Here is a 19,479-nt window from a genome sequence, read left to right as displayed (position 1 = left end):
CTGATTTATTAATGGCAACTTCACACAGTAGTGTTTGGATAAGAACAGCTGGCTAATAAACTCTGCATCTAGAGAAAGCACCACGCCTGCATAACAACAGAGCGCTTGTTCCTCAGGACATATTCCCAACAGCCCGCAAAACATTAAGAGGATGATGAGAGAGAGGAACGGGATCATTCTAGTAATCATAGCTTCTTGAGGCGGCGCTCAGAAGGGAGGAGACAGGGATGTTTTAGACTTGTCTGGGGTGGGTCTGCATTTCTGAAGCAGTGGGTCTGGACATGTGCGAGTGATTGTGCTTTAAGATGGAAGTTCCACCCAAATCTCAAATGCAAGCCTGTTGTGACTCAAATCACAATGCTAAAATATATATTTTTCTGATCTAACACTAATCCAGTGAGCATAAGACCAAACTGTCCGAGTTTGGCACCTGTTGATTCTTCTGCGCTTCATCTTTCACATTCCAGTACTCCATTGGCATGGTAACTCTAGTGGTCTGCGTTGAGGAGTTTACCCTGAGGCCACGGACCTGATTTAGTATGAGCCTTTTAGAGGTACAGGAGACAAAAGGAGATTTGTTTTACTCTCCGCTCCGCTCACGTGGCCCAACAAGGTGGCATTCCTCTGCTTCAGTGTGGATGAAAATGAACCATTTCAGAGTTTTTGAAGAACAGAAAAACAATAGATTATAGAGGCTTACAAGAGCAGGTGGAAACTGGAAAGAAAACCGATATCAAGTTTAGGACTTGAGTTTAGGAGTAACTTTTTTACCTGCACTACTTGGTTTTGAAATCTGGCTCTGTTTACACCTGGTATTAAAGTGCGTTTTGGTCGATTGGATTACAAGTGGACGACACTAAATACAGGTGTAAACAGGGTCTAAAACGTTTTGAGCTTGTCTACTTTTCGTTTCAACCACTTCCAGAGGTAGTCGAAAACACATTTGACCGGATTGCTTTTGTAGTGTAAATGTTCATGTGGCCGAATGTGTTCAAACAACCACAAAAGACCGTCTTCTCTCCGCCTACTGACCTAATGCGTAACATTATGGGAAGCGCACTAGCCAAACGGGATTTAAACTTTGTTGGCTGAAGACCCATGTTTGGTTTGAAGACGAAAAATGTACCAAGCACAATGTTCTCTCTCCATTCCTGATTTCTAACTCACACTCACAGCATTTGTTGTGGTCTTGAGTCAGAGCAGAAACTTAAGCTGCTGCTCTCCGTAAGTTTTTCTGTTTTTTCCGGTTGTGTTCATATGGAAATTGTGTGAGCTTATTTCATCCATTAGATTGAAAGATCTGAAAAAACTTGTACATTTACCCACCCATAGACCCTCCCCTCGAAGAAATCAGGACAGATGTGGACAAAAGAGTCGGATAAAAACACCAGGTGTAAACGGGATTGTGTCACCCTCGTCGTCTTGTGATCCGATCGACCAAAACGCATCTCAATACCGGGTGTAAACAGAGCCTGTGTGGTTGTTAAAACTCAGTCATTACACTGTTTGTGCCCTAAATATCAAATGACTCGTACAAGTTGGTGTGCTCTGGCTGGTTTCTAATTATTTATTTAGATGGCTCAAATGCCAAGTGGCCACTTTCAGAAACACTTTGTCACACTTGATTGTGTGTTAAATAGTTGTTAAATAGTGTGTGTGTGTGTATATGTATATGTGTATATATATATATATATATATATATATATATATATATATATATATATATATATATATATATATATATATATATATATATATATATATATATATATATATATATATATATATATATATATATTTACATACATACATACACACACACACACACACACACACACACACACACACACACACACACACACACACACACACACACACACACACACACACACACACACACACACTGCATAAGAAAAACATATTTATATACATTATATATTTAGATTTTGGGGCCAAAATATGACCCAGACATGTTCCTGTGAGTTGCTCCTCTCACCCTCATTCTCTTTATTCTCTATTAAACCTGACTTTAAGGCCTGGAGATAGAGCATCCATCATCTGGTACTTACCAGCTGCTAAATGGTCTACTCTGCTTTGTATCTCAGCACTGTTTGTTTTCATTAGTTAGAACTTATTGCAGTAGACTTTACCATAGAATTTCCTCACAAAGGGTGTACTACGTAACAGTCAAAGTGCACAGAGACAACATTCATTTTGTCTCACTCTTATTAATCTCACAATCTGGTATTCACTCAATAACTGCACGGCTAAAACGTTCAGATGCTACGCCTTACCTTAGCATTGCCATCTGTTCCTGCTGTGGGGCTTCAAAGTGGAGTCAGAAACACATGCAAGCACATGCAGTCTCTGAACAACTAAGTTCTGCCTGTCTGTTCCCTTAAGCATTCATCTGCCAAAATGCCTTTGAAAAGAGCCAGCAGTGCAGTTAATTGGAGCAGAGCTATGAGTCCATCAACCTCCTGCTAATAATAACTCTTGAAATTTGCTTACCCACTGGACCTGATGTTCAATCATGATTTCTTGTCTCATGGCTGGAAATCCTGCAGAGTTTGAGCAATCAGGTAGAAACAACTGAAGTAGATAATAGCTTGATTTTTCTTTAAGGATGTTTTTATGGATGGACCTTATTTGACAAGTTTAGACTATAGATTGGCACTTTGGTCGTTTTGTCTTCTCAAACTCCACAGATGAGGACGTAGTTTTGGTCTAAACATTGAAGAGTGAACCTTTTTAGAGGGGTCCCAGGGCTTTAGAGGGAGCTTCGTGAGATTTGTTTGTTTGTTTATTGATTTATTCTTGCAAAATGGTCTTTCGTGGTTTTTATCTATCCACACATGCAAAGTTGGTTGATAACATAACTCCAATAAAGTAATAGCCTAGTTCACAATTACTTTTTTACATAGGATATATGATTTAGCTATTTTATATTATTTAAGCATTTGGGACCTTATCAGTTTGACAGAATTTTCCACTTCAAAGTGCCATGGAAAGTCAAACTAACTTTACTTTGAAATAGTTTATTTCCTACTCCTTAACAGTTCATCAGACTTTTAATGATTTCGGCCCTGTTGGAATATCTGAAGGTCAGGTTTTCTTGTCAGTCATCCTACGAACAGAACACATTTTTACACATGGGGAAAACTGATTGTTTGGTTAATAATTCAAGAGGATCCAGACTTTAAAGCTCTTGATTCTAACTTGTACTTGCCCTTATGAAACTGTACTATAGTTATTTTAATTGTTTAGCTGTAGCATTTGTTACAATAAGGCTATAATTATCTGTAAGTCGCTTTGGATAAAAGCGTCTGCTAAATGAATAAATGTAAATGTAAATTATAGGTGAGACCGTTGATGTCTCCTTAGTAGGCCAATGTTGTCTCCTGTCTTTTTTTTATTGATCTATAGCTTTTGTTATGAAAAATAGCAACCTACACATTTAAAAACTATAGCTACAACATGCCACAGTTGTAATATAGTAGAAAAATATATTTCATTAACAGATTATTTATTATAAATTCTACAAGTTAGTCAGAATTTACCAGAATAAATACAATAAAAAAAGTGACAAATTCTAGTATGGGTGGTCATGAATGGATTAAAAAGTTTTCTAATTTATGTTGGTGCAAGATGAGTTTCTTTCCTCTTTTCATCTGTCTTTTTAATTTATGTGACTGTTTTAGATCATATTGCACGCCACGAATGCACAATTAAATAAACCCGGCTTCAGTCATATTGTGCTGATAATTCGTCCATTCAGTTCGGAGGGAAACTTAGCATGTATAAAAGCTCTGAACGTGTGATGTATATAATTAATTAATACCCTAATTCTGATTAATTCATGGATTCTTGTGCATTGTTTTGTTAGTTGTTCTATGCATATGTATATCACATGGATGTCTTCGCCCATTGTATTGCATCTTGTACCATGGTCAAGGTTGGCTCACTTTTTTTAGGATGGCAACTTAAAAATAATACTTTTTAAAAAATGTTGAATCAAACCTGCAAGGTATCACTGAAAATGACAACGGATTTTCGAAGTTTGTTTCAGACCATGAAAACAAGTTGCAATAACTTGTCACTGTTACTGTTTTGTTATTTCAGAATCCAGATATTGTCATGCATTGCTGATGTAAGCTGATCTGTGTCCTGTGTCTCTGATGGAGCTGAAAGTTTGGGTTGATGGAGTTGTACGAGTGGTTTGTGGCCTGTCGGAAGAGACGTCATGCCAAGATGTAGTCATTGCACTCGCCCAAGCCATTGGTAAGTACCTCTGAGAATGAACTTAAGGTGGTGAGGTTAGACATTCAAAGATCTGTGCTGGTAACCCAGCCTGATCTCATGAAATGTGTCTCTATAACACGCATTGTATTTATCATGCAATTTATATGCAAAAATTTGTTTTTACGTGCATTTTCGCGTATAAATTGCACGATAAACACAATGCGTGCTATAGAGACGCATTTCATTTGATCTGGGTTGGGTAACCAGTAGATTGTAGGATAGAAGCCAACAAAGTGGTGGTCAATGAGCCCTTGCCATAGTGCCCTTGAGAATGACACTTGAAGTAACCCTAGGACAGTTCCCCCAGATCCAAGAGGGTTGTCCACATAAAAAGGGTGCAGAAAAGTAAGTAGGTGTGATGCATTTTTGGACTCTAACCACCCCTGTGCTCTCTACAGGCCAGACGGGTCGTTACGTTCTCATTCAGAGATTGAGGGACACTGAGCGCCAACTTCTGGCCAATGAGCGCCCACTGGAGTCCCTGGCCAAACTGGGCCAACATAGCAGTGAGGTGCAGTTCTTCCTGCGGCGGACTGGTCCCAGCAGCAGTGAAGAGCAAAGTCTGCACAACCGCACCCTCCCTCACGCCAGGCCTTCCACGTCAGAACCCAAACGGGGACTACCGAAGAAATCCTTAACCTTCAACTTGGGCCCTTCCTGTTCTCCTCGTACAAAAACTAAAGACTCTCGTAAAACACCCTCTCCTGAACAGAGGGCATCCCCAGTTCCTCACACGGTGTACCTTCCGGCACCATCTAAAGAGGAGGTGTTTCGGCATGTTCTCCAGCAGCAGGAGCAGCTCCGTGCCCTTGAGTCCCAGCTGGTGGATCTGGACAGGGAATGCGAGACTTGGGACCAGACGTCTACAGAGGAGTCGTCCCTGCAGGCAGAGATAGAAGTCTTGGAAAATACCTTGTGGAAAAACCAGCAAGAGTTAGTGGACGAGGAGTTCTGGGAGGAGGAACTAAAGCTAGAGATCGAGAGGGAGCGTGGGATGAAGCGGCGGTTAGGAGAGCTGCATGCTAAACTGGATGACTGTGGGCAAAAGTTGCATGAATTCAACACTCGTGCAATACAACTTGAAAAGGACGTTCAGAGGGAAATGCTACAGGTGGACACCTTGCCCAATCAGCCCGATTCAAAAGACTCTTTGGGGGTAGTCAAGGCAGATGTTCAAAGTCGACAAAAGCAGGGGGAGGACTTGGAGGCAGAGCTTGTAGAGCTTGAGAAGGCTTTGGGGAGGGCGGAGACTCTGCTGAAGGTAAGCAGAGAGGGCGCGGCTCAAGAAAGAGGTTTATAGCTGTTGGCGGCAAAGGGCGTATGAGCAATGAACTGAAAATCTGAAAGTGAGCGAAGGAACTCACCTTTTGAAATTATTCAGATGTTCACTCTCAGAATGTATGCATTCAGTCTTTTAACCTACTTTTCTGTGCACAAAAACTAATGTTTTTATTTGGACACGCATACATTTATTTTATTTCCTGTGTATTTTATGCCTTGAAAGGACAAAATAAAGGTATACACCTATTAAATGAGTTTCCTTTCCTGCTAGGCGTGCATGTATTTCACACTGTAGGTAATTATGCACCAGACATTCCAATATTTCACTATTCCAGTGACTTAAATCAAAGACTTCCAGTTCTGTGAAGATGATCTGAACTACTTCATATCGCAGTGCCACTCAAAAATCTTCCTTTATGTCTTCTTCCAAAAAGCAAGAAAATCAGCCATGACTAGACGGATCTTACATAATCAAAATCTATTCCCATTAGATAAGTCTTGTGAAGTAAGACAAGTAGGCTGCTCTGCCTCCACGACCACACAGTGAATTATCATAGTTTGCGAATAGAAACTCGGGTGATTACTTGAGTCACATACTTTGTGATTACCTTTGACTTGTCTGTATTTTAGTTTGGCTTGTCTTGTTAAACACATGAAACCTACAGCCATGAAGGTCTCAAACAAACCCATAGAGGACAAATCTGAGATTACTGTAAACAGAGCCGAAGGGCACAAACTTACTGCCTTGGCTGTTGTTGCTGTTAAAACATGGCGTCCCCTTGTGATTGCTGGTGGAATTACAAGAAAGAAGCAAAAGAAAAGAATCAAAGTTTTGTATTCAGACAACATTCACGGGATTAAAAGGAAAGGTTTGCATGGATTGATTAAAGGTACTACAAAATATTATATTATAAATATAAAAAAAATAATTTAATAACTACAAAAATCTAAAATGTATCCAATCTTAGGCATCTTAACAACATACTACAGTGCAGCAACTCCAAAAATGACTGAGTTTAATAATTCATCTTCATAATGATTTAAACTGTACTTGATTTTATTTTCGTCAGCAGGCTGTTTGTGATGGTCTGTTCTCTCTGTGTGTAGGCAAAGCAGGAGGAAGTGGAGGAGTTGAATAAGGAGCTCAGACAGTGTAATTTACAACAGTTTATCCAGCAGGCTGGAGCCCTGCCCACCCACACTCAATCCCGCACAGACCTTAATGAACACCCAGAAGAACTGGACCTGACTCAACAACAGCAGGACAAACACAATGGTATGGCCTGCACATACACACACACTAATGGGCTGTTTACACGACACCATTTTCAACTTAAAACCTAAAACGTTTTATGCGTTTTGGCCGTTCGTTTACATGACAACAGTGTTTTGGGTGCCTAAAACGCAAACTTTGGAAAACGGGTTTCAAAGTGCAAGTTTTTGAAAACGATCTCCGTATAAACATCAAAAACGCGAATCTCTGAAGACGGTGATGTCATGCACATGCGTATTACGTGTTTAGTCTATAGTGTTTCATCGCCATCTAATGGCCTGGCAGCAGAATACAGCGTTTTTAGTCGTTTTCGCAGATCCGTGTGAATGGGGATCGTTTTGACAATGTACGCGGAAAACTCAAAGGAAAAACTTGTCAGTTTTAAGCATATCGTTACTGATTTCTAATGTTCAGTATACAAAATACACACTGCAGAATACTTTATCCTACAATGCAATGTGTTAATGATGTGGTAACTGGAATCACATGATCTAAATTTGGAATAGCATTCTACCATACTAATCTTCGCATTTCTAGTAGTGTGCTACAGTATAGCGTGCGACATTTTAAGATTTTTAATACAAAAATAAAAATATTTCCAACAGAATAACTAGATGATGCTCGCTAAATTAAACATGTAACATCATGCGATTGCATATTACTATTTTAAATGTTTATCCTTGCATAATGCATACTGTTTCACATATATATTTTAAATAGTATATACTGCACAGTAGACAAGTATTTCATTCAGAACTAGGGATGCACGATTTATCGCCCACCATATCGGTATCGGCTGATATATGTTAATTTTTTATGTTATCATTATCGGCCCAATAGGAAAATGATATTCGATAAGAAGGCTGATATATTAAAGCTGATAAATAATGGATTTCCGATGGAAATCGGATCATTTTTTTCCTTCAGCTGTTCGCCATGATGGTTTTGAATTGCTTGAAATATGATTGGAGTCTGTCATATAGGCTACATAAAATTATAATGAGTATGTTATAATTGTGTGCTTGGGACAAGGCTTTTTATGGTGAGACTTTTGGTTTTGTAATCAGGCTCACAAAAAATATATAAAGATTTGGATTTAGATTTATCGGCCAATATATTAGTTATCGGCTTTCAAATATAAAGAATTATTGGTTATCGGTATCAGCCAAAATATTTATATCGGTGCATCCCTATTCTGAATATGTGAATCAGTATGTAGTATGTAATAGTAAATTGTCTCACTTTGTTGTCATATTACCCAATTATGATTGTTTATGCATATTTAATTCAAAATATAGCATTCGGTCATCTTCTTGGATTTAAATATTAGAGTAATGTGAAAATTGATCGAGAAAAAAATGTTCTAAACATTTATATGAGATTCTAAACATCTCAGCTGGAAAAGGAAAGTGCGTTGCATTATGGGATACAGCATTTCTTTAATGATTTTTGGTTGTACACTGCATTTCTTTTTGTTATTACATGAATACACATAGCATACTGCACAAATAGTACAGTACTATGGTCATTAAATGGCCAACACAGATATGTGTGTTTATATGAACGTCTGATGTTGCTGTTGTATATCTGACCCCATATTTCATTGGCACAGATTCCCCCCCACGTCCCACTGCTAAGCAGTTCCTTGGTCACCCTCGAAACCTGCAGCACCCACTGGTGTCCAGCCTGAACCCTGAGGGTGTGTATGTGTGACAGACGCCCGCTGCTGCTTCCCTGCTCCTCAATCCCAGCGGGACAGTCCTGTCTGGTGCCTGCATGGTGCCCCCCCCCCCCCCCCCCCCCCCCCCCCCTTTAACCGCACTCTTTCCATCAACATGCCTGATTATTGTAGCACTTTAGCTGAAAGGCATTGCGTCAACTAATTTACACAACATTACCCATGTATCTTCAGTCTCTGTATATTAGTATTATTAATATACGCTGATTTTGTTTAACTACTTGGGTCTATAAATATGGCTGTTACATATTACATTGTCAGTATGTAGTGCCTTTCATAAAGAAGTGTTACTATGACCTGTGTTCTTCAACACTTTAGTTTAAGGGGTAGTGGGCTGGTTTCAAATTACATCTTGACAAGCTGCTAACAACTTAAGTCTAGTTGAGATATTTATGCTTATGAAGATGTAATTTGACTTAAAATTCGCAAACTAAAGTGTTTCTGCAGTGTTCCTTTGAGCTCTACACACCTCTCCTTTTTTACGCTCTTCTGTCCCAGTTTGGTGTCCTTACATTGTGTGGTTTTGAGCCCTGTTTCGCTGATTTATAGTGCCTCTCTCACTCTCTCTCTCTCTCTCTCTGTGAGTGTGTGTGTGTGTGTTATTAAAGGGATACTTCACCTTATATATAAAAATTCAGTTTTCATTTACTTGGGGTTCCAAACCTGTATAACTTTCTTCCATGTAACTGAATGTTTTCCCAGTGATGAGCTGGACTCAGCATAACCTGAATGTGTTTGGGGTTCCAATCCAAACCTGGAGCAACGTGTGTATCAGTTGAGAAGAATTTTATTTTTAAAGGGATAGTTCACCCCAAAATGAATTTACTCACCCTCATGTCGTCCCAAACCCGTAAGACTTTCATTCATCTTCGAAACACAAATGAAGATATTTTTTATGAAATCGGAGAGATTTCTGTCCCTCCATTGAAAGTCTATGCAACTACCACTTTAACGCTTCAAAAAGTTTGTATTGAGCGGTTTAGTCCAAATTTTCTGGAGACACAATCACTTTATATAATAAACAGATTTAATTTAGTCTTTTATTCACAGATAGACACTCATCAACACACACATCAGTCGTGGTAAACGGAAGCTCAAGCATGTTCACTTGACGTGCGAGAACCAATGAGGTTCATTCTCTTGTTACGCATCACGTTTGAGCTTCTGTTTACGTTTGTTGATCAATGTTTATATGTAAATAAAAGCCTAAATTCATCATAAATGCGATCGTGTCTCTTCAGAACATTTGGACTAAACCGCTCAATTCATATTGATTAGTTTTACGATCTCTTTTATGAACTTTTTGAAGCGTCAAAATGGTAGTTGCGTAGCTGTCAATGGAAGGAAATTCTCTCAGATTTCATTTTAAATATCTTCATTTGTGTTCCAGAGATGAACGAAAGTCTCACGTGTTTGGGACGAAATGAGAATAAGTAAATGATGACAGAATTTTGATTTCTGGGTGAACTGTCCCTTTAAGAATGTTTTGTGAATCTTGCCCCTGATTACGGTTTCGAATGGAAAAGCAGCAGCTTGAACATTTCGCGAAATATCTCCTTTTGTTTTCCACAGAATAAAGAAAATCATATAGGTTTGGACATCATGAGAGTGAATAAATCAAGACAAAATCTTCAATTTCGGGTGATCTATCACTTTAACACGTCTAATGATGTGACATGTTAATATCTCTTGTCTCCTTAAACAACTATTTGTCCACAAGATGTGCCGAGTGGACAATGATCCAAAACAGTAATTTTATTCATTCTGAATGTTAATACAAAGATTGTGACCAGTGTACATAAAAGAGTCATTTTGAAAGCATCACGTTTGTGGCATATGATTGTGAACGAATGGCATTTACAAGTATTCAAAAATATAAACTATTTCCACTCTCAAACAATTACAAAGCTGGGACTTTTTAAAAGTGGAACCAGTGGCTAGCTACTTATTCTAAGGAGAAACTTTCCCATGATGACATTTTCTTTGTGCAAGAACATGTAAATGACAAGAATATCATCAGTAGATGTTTTAGCAGTGATCAGTTGTTTTTTCTGGTCTGTATCTGGACTGTTGGAAAGTCTCTGTGTGTATTCGCTATTTCCAAAGAACCAATGATGTCGAATTCATCCTTCCCACACATTATCAATGCCTTGTGCTATATTACATATTCATCCATAAGACTGAGTCGGTATGTTTCTGGTTTAGCGACTGCTACATGCAGAGTGAAGTGAGACGTTTGGGCTTTTCTCTGGGTTTGAAGTTTCCCGCTGTGTTCTCTCGGCTGCTGTGTGCATGGGAATGTGTCTGAAACCTCCACAGATGAAGTATTTTTGTACCTATCATGGTTTCTAAACCCAACAGCCTCACTCAATGTACTTTTCTATGTGTCTTGCAGTCCTGACTTCCAGGGAATCGTCTTGGCGGTAATAAACCTGAAGCACAGGGCTAAGGATGTAGAATGACTTTCTGCTTAAATTCATCTTAACTGGCATCAGTATAACAGTTCATGTTATATATATATATATATATATATCCTGTATATATGAATAAATATATATATTAATGATATATTTACTACTTTTTGGTACATTTCAAAACATGTATTTACTGTAAAATATTACCAGATTTTATCTCGAGAACTTATACTTTTGTCTATGTATTTAATAAAGACTGTGCATTGTGTCTTAGATGTCGGTTTGTCGACGAGACTCACTTTCCATTACTGATTCACAAAGTTCAGATGTTAAGAGAAAGCAAACACAGGGAATGTTTTCTAACACTTACACTGGGTTAATAATATACATGTTACAGGCTAACATGAGTGTTCATATCACACAACTGCAGTCTACCATGTTATTAGTTTAGAACTAAAACCATGAAAATTGGTGATTGAAATAAAATAAACTTAAACTGAAATCAAATTTTACAATAAGGTTACATTTGGTAAGATAACATTAACTAACAATAAACAATACTTCTAAAGCATTTATCTTACTTAATGTTAATTTCAACATTTACTTATTCATTATTAAAATCAAAAGTTGTATCTGTTAATATTATCTAACGGACCTGAGCTAACACAAAACAGTTATTTTATAACATGAACAAATACAAATATATTTCTCATGCACTTTATTTAATGGATTAACTAAAGTTAAGTAATAGACCTTACAGTAGAGTTACAAAAAAAAAAACGTATTTTATTTCAGCTAATTATTCAGCTTTTCATTTTTATTGATGTACTAAAATAACTACTAAAATGGAAAAGAGTAATAAAAACTATATAGACATTTAAAAAATAAAAACTATAGAAAAAAATGAATAAAACAAACTTAATTTTTCTAAAACGACACTGAGAGTATACAGTGGGGTCCAAAGGTTCCACTTATTTATTATTATTATTACAAATTATATTAAGATAATTTGAGTAAAACAATTAACATTAATTTTCTGAATTTCTTGGTATTATGTGTTATTATACTTAAGCTGGCCTGACCTCCACAAATATATTTTTTTATTTGGTTATATTTTTTATTGTTATATTTAGGCATTATATGCTTGTATACTTATATTTTACTACAATTCATTTCACATTTAATATACATAATATTAATATATTATTTCATTTATTTAAAAATTATTAATATTTTCATTGATGTTGATTTTTTTTTATTCTAATTGGAATTGTAATATTTTTTATTTATTACGTTCTTGCATCATCACCTATTCATGTTACGTATATGGTCTGAATCTGATTTGATCAAATATAGTTCTTGGATTTAAGTTTAGGAGACACTAATCTAAACCCAGAACTGTCCTATAGTGTATAAAAATCTATAAAGACATATTTTTATAAAGGAAGTCATAATTTCATTAGTCCACTAACAGGAAAAAACTCTGCACATCTTAACTTATGATATCACAGATCTGTTCTTCCTTCACCACAAAGGTTTTAAATACCTCGCATGATTCAGTATAAAGTGTTTGTCTGAGTTGTTCTCTTTTAGCTTGGCTGTTTTGATATCATGAATATGAAAGTGGATTATATAGATAAGATCAAGGAACCGTCAGCCATGGTAAGCCTCCAATCCTCTCATGCCTGTCAGCAGGAACTATAGGATAGACACACACACACACATACACACATAAAGGCGTGGCTATATGCTCATGAATTTACATTAATGAGAATTATATTTTTTAATTCATCATTTTCACATTAATACACCAAGGGGTTTTAATCACAACAAAAAGGCAGGTTCAGAAGTGATTCAATCAAATCAAATCTCTAATCTGTGATGCATTCCCTTAAGTGGACCAGAGCCATTAACGGCACTAATGCAGTCCGAGACACACGAGACACAGTAATGATTTTTTCAGTTACTACACTTGAGTTTTTCCCCAATAATGGCCATACATTATAAAGAATTTAGGGGGCAGGATTTACATTTTATGGAGCTCAAACTCCAAAATGTAACCATTTATCACCTAAATGTAGTCAGATTTATGTAACATAAAGTGCAGTTTGTGCTTTTCAAGACAAAGCCTGGATGTATTTTTGACTAAATTTAACATTTAAAAATTAACTTGTTGACTTATGTCATACCATGTTACTCGTTTCTTTAGCACAATAAGGTTTACAAATCAAATGTCTAAAAAAGTATTAATCCCCCCTCCCAAATGTAACTTTTAAATTGTTAACAACTTGTTAACTTTGCGTTTCACCACAACGTTACCCTTAGTTAACGTTTCTTTAGTTAAAATCTTACAACATCAATATGTTGTTGCTAAAAGCATGTTTGTATACTCAACATTAGAATTTATTTATTTATATAATTTATTTACATTTATTTTTATTAAGTGTTAACAACTTGTTTGTTGTCATACTGCATTACCCATTTCTTTAGCAAAATCTTACAACCAAACTTTTGTAGCTAAAAGCACGTTTATATAAGAAAATAAATATTTTATAATTTTAGAAATATAATATATACGGAAACTTTAAGGTTTATATTTTCTATATTTTATTTGATAGCCTATATTTCCATAATATTATATAGTGTCAAATCATGAAAATCTCAAACATATTGAAAACCACATACAAAACCAAAACTAAAAAGGGTGAACAAAATGAAAGTTTAATGACAAATTAATGGAAGATTATCACACTGTTTGTTAAACGTGTGAATATGATTCAAAGTCGTTTCAATTGACAAATAGTGACACTCCCACAGCTACTGTAACTGGACTTGTATTACTGTACCTACAAGTTCAGAAGTTCAGAGCTGCTGGTTGCACGCAAAATATATTGGTAACATTATTATACATATATTTAACTTAACTACATAACTTAATATAGAGATACATGTTAAAAAACTGAGCACTGAGCACATGTGTACTGTAGATCTGTGACTGTCTGATGCCATTCAACATTTACATTTACTGTACATTGATTATTCAGGACATGTGCTCATGGGAATCCGACACGCTTGGTTTCACGCACAGGGAATTACCAGTTGAGTTACAGGAACAAAAAGACTCGTCGAGGGCCAGTGGAGCCAAAAGTGTCCCTCCAGTGACTGTATCCGTCCGGGAGTCTCCAGTGGGACAGTCCCAGTCAGGCACACATCCAAAAGCTGGTTAGCCGCTGTCACACGCACAGTGGAGTGGAGAACAGGCGCAATGTGCGTTAGTCAGTGGCTTACCTGCTTTCAGAAATCACAAGATCTGATGGAGTCCGGAGTATATCACTGCCAATGTCTGAATAAATATAATAAATATATAACTGTACAGATGGATATGCATAAACAAAATTCGTTCTCATAATTATATTACCGTACTATATGATAATTATATGAGTTATAAATAATCCAATCTATTCTTCGACCATGTGGCTTATGGATAAAACGCCTGAATTTGTTAGTACATTAGTAGCCTACATAAGGCATTTTCCAACCATGTTTTGATTCATTATAAGTCTCAATTTTTAATTTATCACTTATGGTAAAATATTGATGATAATATAATATGTCAATGTATCGCTATATATGTCTCATACAAAAACAATAAAGCTGAAATATTAAAGGATACAATTATACAAGGTTATCTGTTTATCGCATGTTCAAATAAACTGATAAAAATAATTTTGACAGACAATTAGAGCTAAAAGCCACACTTACTTACCTTAACTTCCCAATAAACCCATTAATTACTCGAAGAAGAGCAAAACCATCATTCCTTAATGGTGTCCTATCAAAACACACGCAAAGTAAATAATTTCTCAAATAAAGTATTAAATTGAGGATAGTACACTACACCAGCGGAGAAGTTCAGCTATCCCAACCCTGCCCACTCCCCTGCAACTGCAACCTGACCTGCTTATGCAAAACAGCGTTTGATTGACGTGATAGTCAGCCAATAGTCGGCCGATCCCTTCATTGAGACCCCGCCTATTAAATGGAATTATCGAATTACAGCGTCAGAGGGGCGTGTCTATGACCATCACGTCGTTTGGTGGATGTTCTGAGTGTTATAGCGGGGTGCGGCGCGTTCGGTTTTGCACGTCGTACTTTAGGAATGAACCATTTTCGGCGCACTTACTTTCCGCTTTTCTGTTATATTTCGAGTAATATCCGCATTACACTTTGCATTTTGATTTTTGCAAGTGGATTCTGATGTACTATTTCTCAGCTGATACAATTATATATTGCTTTTACGTGTTTTTGAAAAAAAGAGCTCCACCCGCGTCTTGAAAGTGGTTGGACTCTGTTCGCCTGTGTATAGTAAAGCCATGAAGCTAGTGTGGATGTGCACGTACGAAGGATGCAAAGAGAGAAGGGGGGAAGAGAGAGAGAGAGAGAGAGAGAGAGAGAGAGAGAGAGAGAGAGAGAGAGAGAGAGAGAGAGAGAGAGAACGAGAGATGGCGCGAAAAGTCATTTTGAAAACTCTATTTTAGAATTGTTTTCCATTTACATTAATTTACAAATAAACTAACGAATATGGATCCTGGGAGCCCCTAAAAATAAAGGGAAAAATTAGGAAAAAGCGGGCGCTTAAAATTGTTCTGTTCTCTTGCAAATGTATTGCTTTCCTCTTGGAGAAACTTTGCATTGAAATATATATTTTTTCTTTCCCCCACCTCAAAAGTTTTGTGAATTAAGTTTCTTGGGGTAGGCTAATGCACGGAATTTTACAAAAGAACGTAAAAGCATTTTTCATGCTCTTACTGCTTGTCTAAATAAAGTAAATAATGCAAATATTTGAATACTGTGACTAAAATGAATGAATAAATGAATAGGGACAACAATCCTATCAGAATTCACCAGTCATTTTGGAGAATGCATATTGATCAGCTGATGAAAAAAATATAGTGTAAATTTATAAATTATGTTTTATGAAATTATAGGGAAGGCTAGAGAAGTAAACAAAATTGTAAAAAACAAACAACAAACATAAACAAACTTTATGGTGTGTGTGCGCGCCTGTCACAATCTTCCACATTTGAAAGTTCAATTCATGAATATAGCTGCAATATCTTCATATCTCAGCTGCTTTTTAAGACCTTCATTCCATCTATGTTGTTAGGGTCTATAGGCCAACGCAAAATGTAGGGCTGACAGCCTGACACCATAAAATATCCATGATGGAGTATTTAGTGTTTACACTAAAACACACACAAAAGAATGAAAGGCTTAAACAATAATACTTAATACACACTAAGCATGCTTACACACACATGCACACACATTTTGTTGCAGATATAGATATTTAAAATAAATGATATGTAACAAAAGGCTTACATGTAAATCTCCTCTGTATAACAACATTTTCAGGTTTCACATTAATCATTATGTGGCACAATTGTCAAAACAGAGCTCAGTACAAATGAAGTGATAAACTGTCAAAATGTGATTTTAAGTGTTATAAGTGTTTTTAATAAGGTCTACATATGAATGCAAAAGCAAAACCTGTGAAAAGAACTTTTAGTAAGTAGAATGACAAAATTACGATTATAACCAGCAGATGGCAACAGCGGACCACTCATTGGCTCACTTTCATTTTGAAAGTGTTGGTTTCTAACAGTAATCTCAAAGCAAATAAATTTTAAAGCAGACACACACACACACACACATACACACACACAAAGACAAATATCTTTTCAATGTTATCAGGATGTGTAATTGTGAAAATATATTTTTATGGTTTATAAGTATTTCACATATTTCTTCGTGAACTAATTATATAAAACAGTATTACCAGAAAAAAAAATGTAAAAATGGTTTTAAGCATTTGTTTATCAGCCAATGCTGGAAACTCATAGAAAAATTAAATTGAAAAGATTTCCACTCCTGCGGGTCCCTCTAGTGGACAACAGTAGCATTACAGCCTCATTTTTCAGTTGAAATAATTGAGCATCAGAATTCCTTCAAAATGACCTGTTCTCCAGTTTATACTTTGTGCACACAAAATGTTACTCACAATGGGCAATACCAGATATATATAACATTTTTATCTACTAAACAGTTTAATCGATCATTAAACCATGAGGGTCCCTAGATGATGCATGTCAAGTTTCGAACAAATTGGACAAACGGCTTACGAGGAGTTTGAAAGAGTAAATTTTAAGTAATTGCAAATATTTAATGAACAATTTTATTGACAGGTTCTTGAGGCAGAATGAGGAGATTCAACATGATATGAATATTGTGTATGTTATATGTTGCATGATATATAGAGTGTAAAACACAATAGCGCCACCCGGTGGCCATTTTCTTTCAAACTTCGCACAGACCTCTGTGGCAGCCATGTTTTTGGACAAAGACACTGCATGGCAATTTTTTAAGTCAATCAGACTAACTTGCGTAGTTTTTATGTATTTTTCGTATTATAGCGCCACCAAGTGGTGAATCGCCGCAGATTTTTTTTGTGTCACCACAGAATGACGTCATACATGAGCATAACAAGTTTGTTGAAAATATCTCATTGCGTTAAAGAGTAATAGCCATTTTAGTGAAATGCAGCACCAGGAACGACACAAGTGTTTTTTGATAGTTTCAGCCCAACGCAGTTATCATTTTCACGTCCTGCGCCACGTTGTTTAAATAGCAAATGCATTTGCGCCCATCTGTGCGCCCATGGGCTGCTGGTCTGAAAACCAGCTGTGTTCTGGTGCATTGTTGGCGCGTTGCTATTTTGAGGCAACTGAAATAGACTGAGGCATTGACCAACAAAAACCTGGTCTAAAGTCAATGGCGCGATATTTGTTTTGTTATTTAAAGTGTGCATTAGTAATGCGCCTATAGGCGGGTGCACTTTGTCCCGTAGATGGTCTGCTTGGGCACTTTAACCTCACGCATGAGCAGATCCGTTTCCTCACTGGAGAAGCGTTCAGTTTTTCCACTTGCAAATTCCGCCATGTAAATAGTGAATCCGCCATGGTGTGAGCGCAACTGGCTTTTAAAGGGAATGGGAGATGAGACTCTGATTGGTTTATTGCACGTTACGCCCAAAACACACCCATTACTCATTAAGAGAATAGGAACAACCCTTTTAGACCATGCGCCGGGCGCGCAGACCATTTTTCCCATCATTAAACTAGCAAAAGTGGATTCGGACACGCCCAAAGTGCACCCGGACACGCCCAAATTGCACCGTGCGCTTTAGGCCATGACCTTAGATCGTTAAAATAGGGCCCTACGAGTTAGGAGCATTTTTTTGCGGTTTTGATTGATGTAGCGCCTCCTGTTGGCCAATTGAGGTCATAACTTGCCAATGTCTCCCCAAATTGAGACCTACCATCTGGCCAGGTTTTAAGTCTCTAGGCCTTACGATTTGGTCTGTATGATCAGTTTTACGACAGAATAATACTTTCTTTTTTATTATTATTATTATTATTATTAACAAGACATAGCTGCTTATACAAAGTAAGAGACCAATGACATGTATAAACACAAAAGTACACATAAAAGAGACCCAGACAGCTTATAGAGTGTATAAATTATGTGTCTATATCTAATGTTTTGGAATTGGATTTTATAAGGAAGGGGAGAGGAAAGGAGGACACATTTTTCTGTAATAATATTAATATCAATACTGCTACCTCTACTACCACCACTAACAATCATAATAGCAATAACAAATTTGTTATTATTGACATAGGCCTACATAGAAAAGAAATGAAAGTATAGCATAAAGAACATTATAATATATAAATGACATCAATCTAAAGATAATTGTAGAACAGTATATTAAGTAATACTTAATTATCTATTATAGAAATAGTCTGTTGTAATTTATACCAAATACAAAATACTAATGCCAAATACTGACACACTGGAAAGACAACAAAGAAAAAAGTGTAAAAGAAGACAACAAATTTAAGGGCAGTAGAATTTAAATTATGATAAGAAAAGTAATCGACACAAGCTGACAGGATATAAGCTACATATGTTATATAAAGCGGCACAAAATGTTCCTTATGAGTTTCTTATGGTTTATGACAAAGAGGAATCAGTTCTTCTATTTAGGTATTGAAAAAGGGGACCAGGTTTGTTTGAATGATTCTATATTATGTCCAAATGCAGTTAATTACTCCAAGTTTGAGTGTACTTATAATAATTGAGCCAATGATTTATTGAGAGTTCTGTTCTGTCTTTCCAATTAAGTAGAATCTGTTTCTTTGCCATGGACAGTAAGTTTAATAAAAATCGGTAATGTAGACATATCTCCTAGTAAAGCTATTATGGGACAAACTGGGATGCTGAGCCCAAGGATGTCTGACAGCTCATGACCTCTGATCAGAATGACTGAACAAGTGTTTTGGTATTGCAAGACATAGAATAATTACAATTTACAATCCATGTGGAAAAATGAAAAGTTGTATTATTAA

The 19,479-nt window shown here is 36.6% G+C and overlaps 1 protein-coding gene and 1 long non-coding RNA gene across 4 annotated transcripts in view; one reads left to right on the top strand and one right to left on the bottom strand.

Moving 5' to 3' along the window:
- The window catches only part of rassf7a (Ras association domain family member 7a), a 53,713-nt gene extending 42,200 nt beyond the window's left edge, over nt 1–11,513 (top strand). The window contains exons 2-6 of one of the 3 annotated variants that reach the window (XM_084095377.1): nt 4,123–4,281; nt 4,701–5,563; nt 6,691–6,859; nt 8,469–8,555; nt 10,990–11,513. In XM_084095377.1, the coding sequence (XP_083951503.1) occupies nt 4,179–4,281; nt 4,701–5,563; nt 6,691–6,859; nt 8,469–8,555; nt 10,990–11,021 (1,254 nt within the window). In that variant the 5' untranslated portion in view covers nt 4,123–4,178 and the 3' untranslated portion in view covers nt 11,022–11,513. The remainder of the gene's footprint in view (nt 1–4,122; nt 4,282–4,700; nt 5,564–6,690; nt 6,860–8,468; nt 8,556–10,989) is intronic. The other 2 variants (XM_084095376.1, XM_084095375.1) reach the window with 2 other exon arrangements.
- Nucleotides 11,514–13,708: 2,195 nt separating this feature from the next.
- On the bottom strand, nt 13,709–14,957 carry LOC311071132. The gene is made up of 2 exons (XR_014603766.1): nt 14,775–14,957; nt 13,709–14,351 (listed from the first exon to the last, which is right to left on the bottom strand). It is a non-coding gene; the product is annotated as an uncharacterized lncRNA (long non-coding RNA).
- Nucleotides 14,958–19,479: the final 4,522 nt, after the last annotated feature.

The sequence above is a fragment of the Abramis brama genome (assembly GCF_963993115.1).
Source record: "Abramis brama genome assembly, chromosome: 20".
NCBI classification, from domain to species: domain Eukaryota; kingdom Metazoa; phylum Chordata; class Actinopteri; order Cypriniformes; family Leuciscidae; genus Abramis; species Abramis brama.
Note: the sequence above shows the minus strand (reverse complement) of the source record. Positions and strands in the feature narration are given on the sequence as shown.